Here is a 14,843-nt window from a genome sequence, read left to right on the forward strand (position 1 = left end):
TAATACGAATATAAACATGACATGATATGTATATTCTTCCGCGTTTGCTGTTGTCTCACTCTAGTTTTGTAGTTTATTAGGCAGACAGGTTTTAAATGAGATAGCAGAAAACACGAAAGAATACATGGCAAAATGTTTATATTCGTATTATTCTTATCGTTAAGAGAATATTGCATGTGATTCACAATTCATAAATGTTCCTATTAGCAACCATCTCTTCTCACAGGTAAGAAAAAATTCAGAACATAGAGTTGGCCATATTGGCAAACATCCCAAACAGTCTTGCCAGTCGGATTTTTGTAGTACACTGAAATGCTGCTAAATTCAAAGATGAACAATACTTAATTTGTATTTACTTCATTGTATAATGTATGAAAATGCAGTGGTCGAAACTTGAGACGCAGGAAAGAAAGCTTTGGCGCCAGTATTTATCTTTGTGCCTGCAAAGCATGCCTGTGCAGCACTACATACATTCGACGGCAGAAGTTAGTTGTGGTGGCACCTACCAACATTTTTCAGAACTTCCGCTTACTTTGCACTCTATTCTAAGCCGCAGGCGGTTTTTTGGATTACAAAACCCAGAAAAAAAGTGCGGCTTAGATTCGAGTAAATACGGTACCAGAAAAGAGGCTAATAGGTACATAAATTATTATAGACAAAAGAGGTTTTACAGTTGGACTAAAATAATCTGGTGGCTTCACCAGTACACCGCCTTTCCCCATAACTGCAATACCAGTAGGAGCTAAATACTTATCCTTATATACAAAATTCTTGTGTCACGGTGTTAGTTGACATACTCCTCTGAAACGGCTCAATCGATTCTGATGGAATTTTACATGTATATCCTGTAGGTCTGAGAATCAGCCGTAATCTATTTTTCATACCCCTAAGTGATAAGGGTGGTCCACCCCAAAAAATTTTTTCTTATTTTTTGGACAGAACTTTCTATTTTTATTTTTTTATGACGTGGCATTAAAAAACACACACAACCCTAAATTTTCACCCTTCTGCCACCAACCCCTATTTTTTAATAGTGATTTTAGTAATTTAACAATTTTCAACCCAGGTCAATAATTGATCAATTATCACTTCATCAATTATCCCCACCAGGTGTCTACAGGTGATAGTCTTTCACTATTCGATAGATAGGTAATTGGAGAAATTGTACCAAAAGCAATGACTCGAATATCTCTCTTTGAATCGACGTAACTAGATCGAGAAGTTTAACTAGTTAGCATGCATCATTCGCCAAGCTGACATTTGGGCCTAGCGCACAAGCATCGATTTAAATACATCATACGATCAAATTCTTTTAGTGGAACAAAGAAGTTCCTATGCTCTCCTTTGTTCCTCTAAAAGAATTTAGTCGTACAATATTTTTACATACGAAAAAATCAATGCATGTCCACTTGGCCTTATTCATAATGCTGGCAAACACATTTCAACATGAAATTGCCACTATGTTTGTATGCTCATGGGCGAGCCATGTATCGGATGCAATTGATAAATCCGCGCTATCTACCGTAGAAACGCTAGAACTAATAGTGGCCAATACTGCCGGACTTCCCCCTAAGCCTCTTCTCACTCCCTACACAGTTTTTGCCCATTATTATTGTTTGTGTCATGAGCTCCCGCTAACAATGGCTATTATTTTACACTTATATATTGTGTTACATGTATACATTATTCTTATAGACTAGAGATAATTTATATGGCAAAACAATGTTTTCCGGCTCAGCTATAACACACAAAGATTTTCAGAGGCAGAACAAAGTTCGCTGGGTATAATTAGTAAAATATATATTCATGTGTTACAGATTATCTCAATGACTGTGGCAGCAGTAACTGACTGAACATGTAGTGGGAAGGGAATTGAAATGACAAATGCTCCTTTGGGCAAGTTTTCAAATGCACCCACCCTCTAAAAATGAGGAATGAGAGGAGAGCATTTTACAATATAAATACAAAAATAAATAGGGGAAAAAACACATGACCTTCACCTTCATACAATATAGGTTTACCATAACAACAAAGATTGCACAACACTGAATATATAACCATATCACAAACCCTAGATAGCTCCCCAACAACAACTGAGTATGACACCGATTCAAAATATGGTAGACCAGTGTGCTGTGTTGTTTGTCTTTGAGGCTTTTCACATTCTAGACAAAATGAGGCAAGGACAAATCAGAGTAACCAGAATAAAAATAGAACCCGGCACAAGAGAGAGAACTTCCAGAGGGTGACAAAGACCACATTATTAATAGTGTATACTTTGAGCTATGGCAATGCAGAAATAAACTTACATTTCTATAAGTTAGAATTTTTCTCTCTCTCCAATCACATCAAAGTTTAGTGAAAGGACAAAGTTATGAGATAGCAGCTGTTATTCCACAACTGCAAATAAAGTGAGCAGGTCAATTTAGAAATCAGAGAACACAGCAACCTATATAGTCTTCTACAACATGCAAGCACCATGTGCATTGAGGTCTTCAATGAGGATTACCTACAACAATATAAACTTTTAACTAATTAAAACAAAACACTATTAACAACTGGATAATTCTTGAGGGTGTAATGGCAAATGACCATAACAGTATTTATATCACAGCAGACACACAATAAATGCAAATGCTGCACTTGGAACAAGATGTCAGGCCTTAATTAAAATAGACTGCAACGGATTAATGAAATCCACTGCTGTACACACTAAAAGATTAAATTTTAGTCTTGTTTATACAGAATATGCAGTGTTTAACATTATCACAAAGCCATAAAGGGTGTAGTTAACCAAGTTAACCAAGAATTAACAGTTAAGAACACAAAGTGGAAGTGCCTGAAGACTATGACGTGAGAGATTAGGTCCCAATTATATAGATATATGGAAAGTAAATAATTAATAATTAAAATAATAATAATATTATTATAATAATCTCTAAACTCTGCAATCAGGCCCAGAGGACTGTGTGATGCAGCCCAGGTGTTGTGTCATCCTCTGCCATATGGCATCATTTGGAAGCAGTATGGAGAGACATGAGGTCAGTATGCAGCCCCCCAGGCTGCTGTCGATTTTTCAGACCTCAAAGTCACTCTTTCTCACTCAAGTAGCTCCTCAAGGGGTATTATGAGTGGACCCAATTCCAGTCCTCCCACAAAGGAAAAAACTCTGTCAGTACCGGGAATTAAACATAGGTCCTCTGTATGGCAATTAGATGTGCTGACCACTCAGCTTCGGAGGTGGATGAAAACCAAATGCCATACATTGTTCTAAAACACCGAAACAGGTGTGGTGGTGGTGGTGGTGGTGGTGGTGGTGGTGGTGATAGAACATCTTATTTAAAAGCAAAATGTTTGGTGTGCCATGTAAACTACTGATACGAGTATTTTTAATTCTGCTGACAGCACCCACAATGAGGTTTAATGACAGTGCAATGACTAAAGAGTGGGGGAAAATATTAGAATATGTGCTGTATAAACCCCTCCATGATGACAATATAGTTACTGATTTATGATTACACGTCAATCACATAGCTGAATTAAGAGCCAATTATATCAACGGTGTCATCAGTTATCCATGTATGCAAAAGAATGCTACGTCAACAGCTCTTGAGTTCAAGAAAAAGTATGTCATGGGACCAGAAGAAATCTGTTCAGTACTACTGCAACAAATGCTGCCACAAATAACACATTATTTGCCAAAGATATAGATGAATCATTACACCCCCAAAGTGATTCAAAAACTTTGAAAATAGTTCAGACATCCTTTGCCCTTTTGCCACCTCCGAACATTGACTTCTGCAGCTCCATACTTACTGGATGCCGCACAATCATTTGTTGTTTCTGCATGCCAAACAACCGTGATTCTAAAATTTACACCATAGTATTGTCTGCATCCTGTTTAAAAATTCGATGTTGAACCACTTTGGTCCATATCATGATTCATTACACACTTTACTATGCAGTTTAGAAGTGGTATCTCCAAAGTCAAACATCAACTGAAAAAAAAAAAAAAAAAAAAGATTGCCACCACAAACAGTTCCTGCTGTCATACAATAACCCTCGAAGCACAATGCGTACATTCAAGGTCAAAGCAGTAGGCATGGCAGAGAGCAGAGTCAGAGCTGAATGGAAGCTCAATGTCCTATTTGGTAAAGAAAAGAAAAACTCCGCATCATATCCTACAAATGCCCTACTTCTGGGCATGAAATTTTGAGGAAAAAAACCTCAATTTTGGATTTGGAGATAAAGTCTGCTTAAATGGTGGTAAGTCTTTTCTGAAGGTATTTGTCTGGAATGTAGTCTTGTGTGTGGAAGTGAAATGTGGGTGACCCACAGTTTCGACATGTAGAAAACAGATGCTTTTGGAACGTGGTACTACAGGAAAATGCAGAAGGTTAGATGGGTAGATAGGATAACTAATGAAAAGGTACTGAATCAAACTGGGAAATACATTATGACAACCTGATTAACAGAAAGGGTTGGTTGATAGTATGAAGATCCTGTATCCTACCACAATGATATACTGGTTATTGTTTGTGGCATTTCGCCACAAACTTAGTGATCTGCTTCATCGCATATCATGTATTATGTTACAGCAGGTACTAGTCGAGCCCAGCATTTGCTCACTGACAATGCGTTCTGATGTAGTGATTGTTGTTGCCTGATGGCAGTTGAGTTCAATAATAGACTCAGACTCACTCTCACTCTGTGTGTGTGTGTGTGTGTGTGTGTGTGTGTGTGACAGAGGGAGACGGGGGGAGGGGGGGGTGTATGCTGGCATTGGCTGGATGTGCTCCCTGGTATGTTTTCATTTGCATCGCATTCTGACAGTTGAAAAGTTTCAGGATAAAATGGTTAACATTGTATCATGGCAAGTGGAATGCTGATAAAGCTGAGTGTCCTTAAAAATGTCTGAAATGAGCATTGATTTTGGTAATAAAGTCTGTCATTTGCTAACAACTGTTCTCACTCGAACCTGTCATTGTCCACTTCCTAAAAAGTACTAGCGAAACAAAAAATGTCATTAGCTCCTTGGAGTGGAGAGAGGCAGCATCATCATTTAATATAGAACACCAAACTGTGGTGTTATTAATTGGGACTGGTGACAAGGATGTCACATCCTGCAAAAATCTTTGGATTCAGTGCCTGATTGCCAGCATCAGTGTATGGCAAGTGAATTCGTAATTTTCAGTGCCGTCTCCATTTTTCAAGCCACTCTGGACAGGAAAAAAGATAAAGACAGTAAATAATAAGTTCGCTATAAATTGTGTGTGCAGTATACATATTTGAATAATAATAGGTAATCAAACTGAGAATCATAACCTAATCAATGAGGAGAGCAGTAGAGTTGGGATATTTTGAGCACGGATGTTATTAATGAATTGGGATTAATTAACAGAATTTTAACTGTAGAGACAACAGAAAATGAAAGTTCAAATTCAAACACAGACCTTGAAACATGAGAGGCAGGCACAGACAGCAATCATATCAATAATATTGCCTAATTTGATGTAATAATCCAACTTTTATGATAACTGGGTAAAAAGCCTCTATGATAATAATCAAAATTTGAACATGAGGCTAGACAATACTAATAAACGACTTTATGATCATGAGCAAAATTTGGATAAAAAACCAAATGATGATAAAAAATTGGAAACTGATTTGAAAAAATGTTGGATCAAAAAGTAACAGAGATTCATGACGACATGCAACAGTTATCCAAGGAACTGAAGAATGAGCTTATAGAACTGGCAAAAACTGAACAGTCTGACAATACAATGGGCAGTAAACAACACAGTGAAGAGAAAAATGATGAGGTGATTGAAGTTCAGTCTCAATCTTACAGCAATAAGAAGTTTATCAGTCTACTGGACCGACCAGGTGCAGTAACTCATGATGCCACTGTTCTGTGCCATACGGACCAGGCAGTGTACTCGTGTGCCAGCATTGAGGTAGGCTGTCTGTCAACAAAGCTACACGGAACACGGAGACAACATGAGTCTTCACTTACATATGATGCATTCACAGTGCCGGTTAGGTTCTCAACACAGCACAGCACCCGGGGCCCTTCCATGATGCTCCCACGGACATCCGCACCCGGCTCGTCCACCATCTGTGGTCATGGCAGCTGTCTGGGGCCGGACCCGTGTTTGGCATTCTGTTTGTGGTCCGCGTCCGCTTGGCGCTGCTCCTGAGGTGTTGGCCCTCCCTGGTGCTTCCACTGATGTCCACGCCTGCCTAATCCACCATCTGCAGTTATGGCAGCTGTCTGAGGCCAGTCTCATGTCGAGTGCTCCGTATGTGGTCTGCGTCCGCCTGGTGCTGCTCCTGAGGTGTTGGCATTTCCCTGGTGCTATGACGGTCTTCCGCACTTGGCTTGTCCATCATCTGCGGTCGTGGCGGCAGTCAGAGGCCCGTCCTGCTTCGGGAGTCGCGGTCGCTGTCCGCCCCCACCTGCTGCTACTCCTGCGGTGTTACTACTTCTTGAGGAGTTTCTTGGTTCCTTTCGTTGGGCCCTGATAAGCTCCAGAGCCGGATTCCACACCGAGCTGAACTGCTAACCACTGTCTCCGTTTATTAGGTTGTCTGTGACCTTGATCTCAATGGCCTCCTTTATGAGACTGTCCCAAAATCTTGGAGTCTGTATCACAATTTTGGTGTTGTTGTAGTCCATTGAATGACCAAGCTCCAGACAGTGCTCCACTATGGCAGATTTGGTTGCTTGTCCGAGTCTGGTGTGCCTCTGGTGTTCTTTGCACCTGATGTCCACCGTCCTGGTTGTCTGGCCAATGTAGGATTTTCCACACTGGCATGGGATGTTGTAAATGCCTGGTTTATGTAGCCCCAGGTCATCCTTCACACTCCCTAACATTGTCCCAATTTTGGAGATTGGACAGAAGATACTCTTTATATCATATTTCGAAAGAATTCTGCTGATCTTTGCAGAAATAGGTCCAGCATATGGCAGGTATGCCACCTTCTTTGCCTCCTCTGGCTCCTCTTCTGTACCCTGTGATTGGCTGGTAGCACGAAGTGCCCTTTGGATGTCTGTGGAGGAGTATCCATTTCGGCTGAACACCAGCTGTAGATGTTTAATCTCTGTGGCCAGACTTTCCGTATCCGACAGAGCCCGAGTCCTGTGAACTAATGTTTTCAAGACTCCATTCTTCTGTGCCGGATGGTGGCAGCTGCTGGCTTGAAGGTATAAGTCAGTGTGGGTGGGCTTACGATACACACTGTGTCCCAGAGTGCCATCTGCCTTCCTCTTGACCAGGACATCCAAGAATGGGAGCTGTCCATCCTTCTCTAGCTCCATAGTAAATTTTATGCTTGGGTGGCATGAATTTAGATGTTCCAAAAAGTCATCTAGCTTCTCCCTGCCACGGGGACAAACGACAAGTGTCATCGAAATACTTAAGAAAGCACTTTAGCTCATAAAATTCACCCCCGTAAAGAAAATATGTTGAATTCAGTACATCCTTGAACAGGTCGAGCAGGGCACCATCGAAAATCTCTCCAATGATATTGAGTGAATCGGTGAGTGGCAAACGGAAAGAGTGGCAATAGGCAACCCTTTATCACCAGTGGTAGCCAACCTTTTCATGGAAAGGTACGAAGAGGAGTCACTTGCATCAGCGACTTATCAACCCAAGTGCTTTCTTAGGTATGTCGATTACACTTTGTCATTTGGCCCCATGGCAGGGAGAGGCTAGATGACTTTTTGCATGACTAGATGACTGTCCAACCTCCAAAATTGGGACAATGTTAGGGAGTGTGGACGACCTGGGGCTACATAAACCAGACATTTACAACATCCCATGCCAGTGTGGAAAATCAGACAACCAGGACGGTGGACATCAGGTGCAAAGAACATCAGAGGCACACCAGACTCGGACAGGCAACCAAATCTGCCATAGTGGAGCACTGTCTGGAGCTCAGTCACTCAATGGACTACAACAACACCAAAATTGTGACACAGACTCCAAGATTTTGGGACAGTGTCATAAAGAAGGCCATCGAGATCAAGGTCACAGACAACCTAATAAACCGAGACAGCGGTTACCAGTTCAGCTCGGCGTGGAGTCTGGCTCTGGAGCTTATCAGAGCCCAACAAAATGAACCAAGAAACTCCTCAAGAAGTAGTAACACTGCAGGAGCAGCGCCAGGCGGGCGCAGACCGCAACCGTGACTGCAACTCCTGACGCAGGACGGGCCTCTGACAGCAACCACGACCGCAGATGATGGACAAGCCGAGTGCAGAAGACCGTCGGAGCACCAGGGAAGTGCCAACACCTCAGGAGCAGCGCCAGGTGGACGTGGACCGCGAACGGAGTGCCCGACAAAGGACGGGACTCAGAGAGCTGCCACAGATGGAGACCAAGTCGGGTGCGGACATCCGAGGGAGCACCAGGGAAGAGACAACACCTTACAAGCAGCGCCAGGCGGGTGTGGACCACGAACAGAGCGCCCAACGCGAGACGGGCCTCAGACAGCTGCCACAACTACAGAAGGTGGACGAGGCGGGCGTGGATGTCCGTGGGAGCACCAGGGAGGTGCCAACACCTCAGGAGCAGTGCCAAGTGGGCGCGGACCATGAACGGAATGCCAAACGCGGGTCCATTCCCAGACAGTTGCCACGACCACAGATGGTGCACGAGCCGGGCGCAGACGTCCGTGGGAGCACCAGGGAAGGGCCAAAACCTCAGGAGCAGCACCAGGCGGGCGCAGACTGCGAACGGAACACCCGACACAGGACAGGTATCAGACAGCTGCCACAGATGGCAACCAAGTCGGGCGCAGACGTCCGAGGGAGCACCGGGGAAGAGACAACACAGTAAAGCAGCACCAGGTGGGCAAGGACGACAGAGCACCCAGCGCCCTCTGGGCACAAATACTGGACAAGATCCTCCAATACGGCAGTCTCAGGTAGCACCTGAAGAAGGCAACGAGTTACGTGGCCGAAATATTGCGCCAGAGCGACACAAACATTCGGCAGTTGATCCAATTATTCAACATGTCAAAAACGTGCTTGTTGATTTTTTTATATATACCATGTAATACAAAATTAACTTCTGCACAAATTGTGAGTATAGTACTTACTTTTTACAGTGTTTGAAACTAACTAGCACATATTTTTGAAATCCTTGCATATGTCCAAAAAAAAGCTAAGTGAAAACTATATAACCTATCAAAACAACAGAATGGTGCTTTTACTACTACACACCACTTGTTTAAAGTGTTCAAAATAGTTACCAAGTCCTGTCACTCTTCTGTTTCTGGAGAATTGCTCTGATCCCAAGGTGCATTTTCAGATTTTCCATTTTTGAAGCTCTATGGCTGCTGCAGGGGATCATTTTGCACTTCACACCTCTTGTCTCACATCACAAATGCCACAAGAGTATATTTGAATGTGGTGAGGTCACTACAGGCCTGCTGTGGTTCACTGTCTTCAAATGTTATGGCATTTGCAGAAAGTGTGTCACTAATCTTGCACATTAGAATATCCATGATTCCACTGGAGAAAAGTTTGCAATTTGTTGTTCGCTTTGTGAGCCACATTACCACAAACAGGAGAAAACTCACACAGCACATGTTCCACACTATCCAGAGTGTCACACAGTTGAGTACCAGCAGCTACCAGTTGTGGATGCTTTTGATATCACTGAAAAGTTGGCATTGGCATATGTCAAGTTTCCAGAAAAGGTATCGGTAAATACATCTTTCACAGTTTTCATAGCACTTGATTCATCGTTATCAAGGTCACAAAGGTTGTTGTCGTTTCGGTGCAGTACCAGTCAGCAACATGAAGCCAAGAACCCCATCATGTGAGAAGAGGCAGTGAAGGTGTTCCTTGAATTTTTGCAGCCATAGTGGAGCTTTTACATAGTTTTCTTGCTACAGGAAATCACTTTGTCCACATTAGGGTAATTTGATCATGCCTCTTCTGCAACTCCTTGTAATGTATGTGCAAGGCAAGTGATGTACTGGGGTAGAGAATCTGAAGCCCCTTGGCTGTTTCAGCCATGTATGAATCACCATCTGTTATTAGCAGCAGAAGATTGTCTCTGTTCACACAATCTGGCCACAGTCCTTCATAGGGCTGTCAAATAAAACGGCAATTGTCAAGCTGTTTACTCTCTCGAGAACTTCACACGTGAAGTGGAGCATTTAACATTTGCAATGTAACACCCACCCACATCGGCGGTTTCATTTACAGACACCCAGACCTTTTGACCAGCAACACTAATTTGTGTTTTGTTGAGCATCTCCTCGTAGCACACAGATAAACAGTTCTTTCGAAATGTAGATTCTTCTGGAACTGTAAGTATTGTGTACTTCTCCAAGAACTCTCAGAAGCATGAAATATTCTCCAATTGGATGCTACAATACACCATCATCTCACACAAATCCTCGAAAGATGATTGCACAGTTGAAGATGGACCTGTCTGCTGAAATGACAGCATTTGTCTGCTGTCATTTTCAGAACTTCTCTTTACACAGTTCCTTTGTTTGGTGGTATTACAGTTTTGTTGTACATTAAAGTGCTTTTTTACACTAACTTTAACTTTATATAGTTTGCAAAATAACATTTCCCCGTCAGTGCTGAATAACTTCTCTCCATAACCACAAAGAACTTCATGATATTGAACCAGACTGCAACTGTATTCAGGTTGTATAATGTGACCACAATGTGTGATGTTTATTACGTTCTGAAGCCACCTTTGTTGGCTTCCAGCGCATTTTGTCAAGCCTGTGCTCCAATGTTTTACATCAGCGAACAAAACGGTGTGTCACGCTACTTGTCTCTATAGCCCTGATAAATAATGTGTGATAATATCATCTGAAACTTTTTCATGTGAGCAACATTTTTATGCTTTTATTCTTGTATTCTTAGAGATACAACAAATATATGCATTTTTGGCAAAAGTTGGCCAAAATATAACCTATTATTAAAAAAATTGTAAATATGAATTTATAAGGACAATAAGAATACATTTTTTTTACACCAAAATACCTAGATTCATGAATAAATTGTTGTAAAATTCACCCTCAAATTCAGGACAAAGTATTACTTGTCATTAAAACATGGGCCTTAGTCATTAGCTTCTCGGAGCGGGGAGAGACAGCACCATAGTTTATTACAGCACACTGTGGTTTTGTGTTATAGTAAGTCATATTATAAGCATCAAGCAACTGTCAATTTGGTAATGGAGGAAAGTATGGGAGGGGGTGTGTGTGAAAACTGTAGAGAAAGACCAAGGGTTGGCTACTGTAAGCAAATTTCAATGAATCAAGGTGCAGTAGTTACGCAGAGATGAAGAGCCTTGCACAAGATAGACTCATAAAGATGTGCACGAAACCAATTTTCAGATTGACGATTATAATATGACAGAGGGCTTATTGATATCACAGTGATGTGTAATGGGACTAATAGCTAGAAGAGAAATGTATGCAGTGGTTAGTAATGTTGGACAATGCAATGTGACAACATGAAAGACCACAATCTTATTGTTATGCAGAAACAGACCATACAATTTTGTTGACAATATTGGTCAGAGGTTGGAGTACTGTACCAGTTATGGATCCCTCAACATTGCAGTTCAAAGCTGCTAAAGGCCCCACAGCGTTCGTTTCTCTTGTTCAGAGGCAACAAAATGCCTCAGACTGCCACGAGCATGTGAAAACAATGACTGCCTCAGTAAGTGGTAAACTATAGTGCATTCAGATAATTCTTACTTCAACATGCCCTATAGTGATGGCTGCATATATGTTACATGCTATCATGATGACCAAAACCTTAGTCTGCATTAGTGACAGCACAGAAGACAAACACCAAGTGCAATGGTTTGGAGCACCTTTGGATTCAGCACACAACTGTGTGGTGAGGCTGCTAATGTCGAGTAAATGTTTAATGTGACCAAACATCTAATGTCATCAGTCTCCTATTCATGCACCTGGACAGAAACAGTGGGCTCAATCTATTTGCATACAGAGTAAAATCTGTGTGAAAATGTGAGAAAGTGTTCTACATGCTTGCATAGTGTGTATCTGAGTAGAAACATGGGAACCAGCCAGTATCTATCTTGTGAGATGTGGGAAACTGCCTAAAAAAGTCATCCAGGCCGGTCAGCTCACCAACCCTTCACTGCTAATCTGCCAAGTGGATTCGATCCCAGGTCGACATACCTCTCCGTCCCGAAAGCAGCCATGTCAACACACACGAGGCTACGTGGGCAGTTTCTTGTTAGATACTGAAGGCAATCTAAACAGCAACACCTACGTCATGGTGGCTTATGAGTCTGTAGTACTGCTTCTCTTTCATGCAACACCACATACCATATTTTGGCAGGGCAATGTCCGGCCACACATGTCGAGGAATGTGAACACCTCTTTTGAAAAAACTGTGTGTGCTGCTGTCTCCTTGGTCTCAAAATTTGTCTGGTATTTCACATAATGAAGATGTGTGGGGAAACAATGTATCAGTCACTTGTTGGTGTTGAGCCTTCAACATGACACTTTCGAGACTCCTACCAACCACAAGGATGACAATTCTTCAGGTATATCTTATTTCATGTTATGATGTTTAGATGCACTAATTATGGAACAGGGAGGCATAACATAATACTGAATTCTTAGAAGACAAAGATAAAAAATTCTCTGATTCTAAACATGGGTGTATTGTCATATACTGAATTTTTGGTATAAATACAGATAAGTCACACACACACTGATGAGTCAAAAACACTATGACTACCTATTCAATCATCTTTGGAATTCAATACAGCAGTTATTCTACATGGCATGGATTTGACAAGTCCCGGGTAGTTTTCTGGAGGTATGTGGCACCAGATGTCTATGCACACATCATGCAGTTTCTGTAAATTACGCGCCAGTGGTTTGAGGGCACAGAGCTGGTGGCCAATAAAGTCCCAAGATGGGTTCCAGTAGGTTCTGATAAGGTGAATTTGGTGGCCAACACATCAACGTGAGTTCAATATCATGCTTTTCAAACCACTGTAGAACAATTCTAGCCATGTGACAGACATTTATCCTGCTGGAAGATACCATCACCATTGAGAAGACGAGAAGTATGAAGGAATGCAGGTAATATGCAATAATGTTCGCACAGTCGACAGCTGTCATATTCCCTTTGATTACAACCACAGGTTCCATGGAAGCCCAAGTGAATATGTACCATAGTATAATACTGCCCCCATCGGCCTGTATCTGTGGCACAGTGCACATTACAAGCAGGAGTTCACCTGGATTACAGCATATCCGGACACGAACATCCACTGCTGCAATAAGAAACATGATTCTTCTGATCAGGAGACATGATTCCATTGGTCTGAGGTCCAATCTCAATAATCTCATGCCAACTGCAATCATAATTGACAATATCATAGGCTGTACATGGGAGCACAGTGGGCTGAAGGTGAGAGAGAGGCAGGGGACGGGGACGGGGACGGGGAGGGGGGAAGGGGGAGGGGTGTCTGCTGTGGAGCAACACATTCAACAATGTGCACTGAACAGTGTGATCAGAAACACTTGTACCTGCACCATCAGCACTGTAATCTGTCATCACACCTGCAACAGATCACTGCCTATCCTAGGGTCCACAGCGGGCAACTTGTGGTTTCACCATCCTTCAACCACTTTCTGTAGATGCTCATGATAGTAGCGTGTGACTAGCCAACCAGCTTCATCTTTTCTGATATGCTTATTTCCAGGAGGTGGGCATATGAATTTGGCCTTTGTCAAAGTTACTTATGTCAGTTGATTTCCTGCTTTTTTGGCCTATAATGTTGCTAGAATAATTCCTCATTTGTCTCTGCTTCACTTATATGCTTTCCTTACCATGGCATGATGGCTATCTCTCTCTCTCTCTTCTCTCTCTCTCTCTCTCTCTCTCTCTCTCTCTCTCAAACACAAACACAAACACAAACACTCACACACACACACACACACACACACACAAATAAATATTTCAATTTACCTCTTAGCTTAGCTGCCTTTTCTATTATGAGATTGACTTGTTTCAGAGCTTCTACAAGTTCTTGATGATTCGTGCAGCGTATGTTATAGCCCCGTACCAAGTCAGTGCTAATGTAATTCAGTTCTGCATACCATCTCCGAACATCCTTACTGCAATACAAAATTCAGTTAACCACTAGAAAGTTAAAAAAGTTACATCAAATGGAGTCACATACACTGAAGGAAAAAAATTACAACATCAAAAAATAATTAATGTAGAGAAATGAAATTTAGGGAATACATTTGTCTAGGAAACATATTAAAGGAATAAACATTGCATGATCACAGATTAATGTAAGCATGAGATAATCCACTGAAAATGTGAAATGCTGGCAAACTAATAACTCTTATAACTGTCAGAACATTGCAAACATGCATATATTCTATTGTACAGGTGCCGAATGACAGCTTGCGGGGTGGAATTCCATGCCTGTTGCACTTGGTCAGTGGATATAGAGATGGTTAATAGAGTTTGTGGACGATGCTGGAGTTGTCATCTAAGGTTGGTTTGTTGGTTGGTTGATTTGGGGGAGAGGACCTAACAGTGAGGTCATCGGTCCCATTGGTTTAGTAAATGATGGGGAAGGAAGTCAGCCATGCCCTTTCAAAGGAACCATCCTGGCATTTCCCTGAAGCGGTCATCCGAGGATGTCCCGTATGTGCCCAATTGAAGACAGACCTGGTGATCCAGAAGGCCAAGCCAACATGCTGACATACTGCAGAGCACGTTGGGTTACAATAGTGGTATGTGGGTGAGCATTATCCTATTGGAAATCACACCCTGGTATGGTGTTCATGAATGG

General features: G+C 42.0%; 1 protein-coding gene across 5 annotated transcripts in view; it reads right to left on the reverse strand.

Moving 5' to 3' along the window:
• The window catches only part of LOC124721652 (Bardet-Biedl syndrome 2 protein homolog), a 170,057-nt gene that overhangs the window by 24,742 nt on the left and 130,472 nt on the right, over positions 1-14,843 (reverse strand). For 4 of the 5 annotated variants that reach the window (XM_047246721.1, XM_047246719.1, XM_047246720.1 and 1 more), the window contains one exon: positions 14,003-14,151. In XM_047246721.1, coding sequence (XP_047102677.1) covers positions 14,003-14,151 — 149 coding nt within the window. Of the gene's footprint in view, positions 1-14,002; positions 14,152-14,843 lie in introns of those variants that run through there. The other variant, XR_007006367.1, reaches the window with a different exon arrangement.

This window comes from Schistocerca piceifrons, chromosome X (assembly GCF_021461385.2).
Source record: "Schistocerca piceifrons isolate TAMUIC-IGC-003096 chromosome X, iqSchPice1.1, whole genome shotgun sequence".
NCBI classification, from domain to species: domain Eukaryota; kingdom Metazoa; phylum Arthropoda; class Insecta; order Orthoptera; family Acrididae; genus Schistocerca; species Schistocerca piceifrons.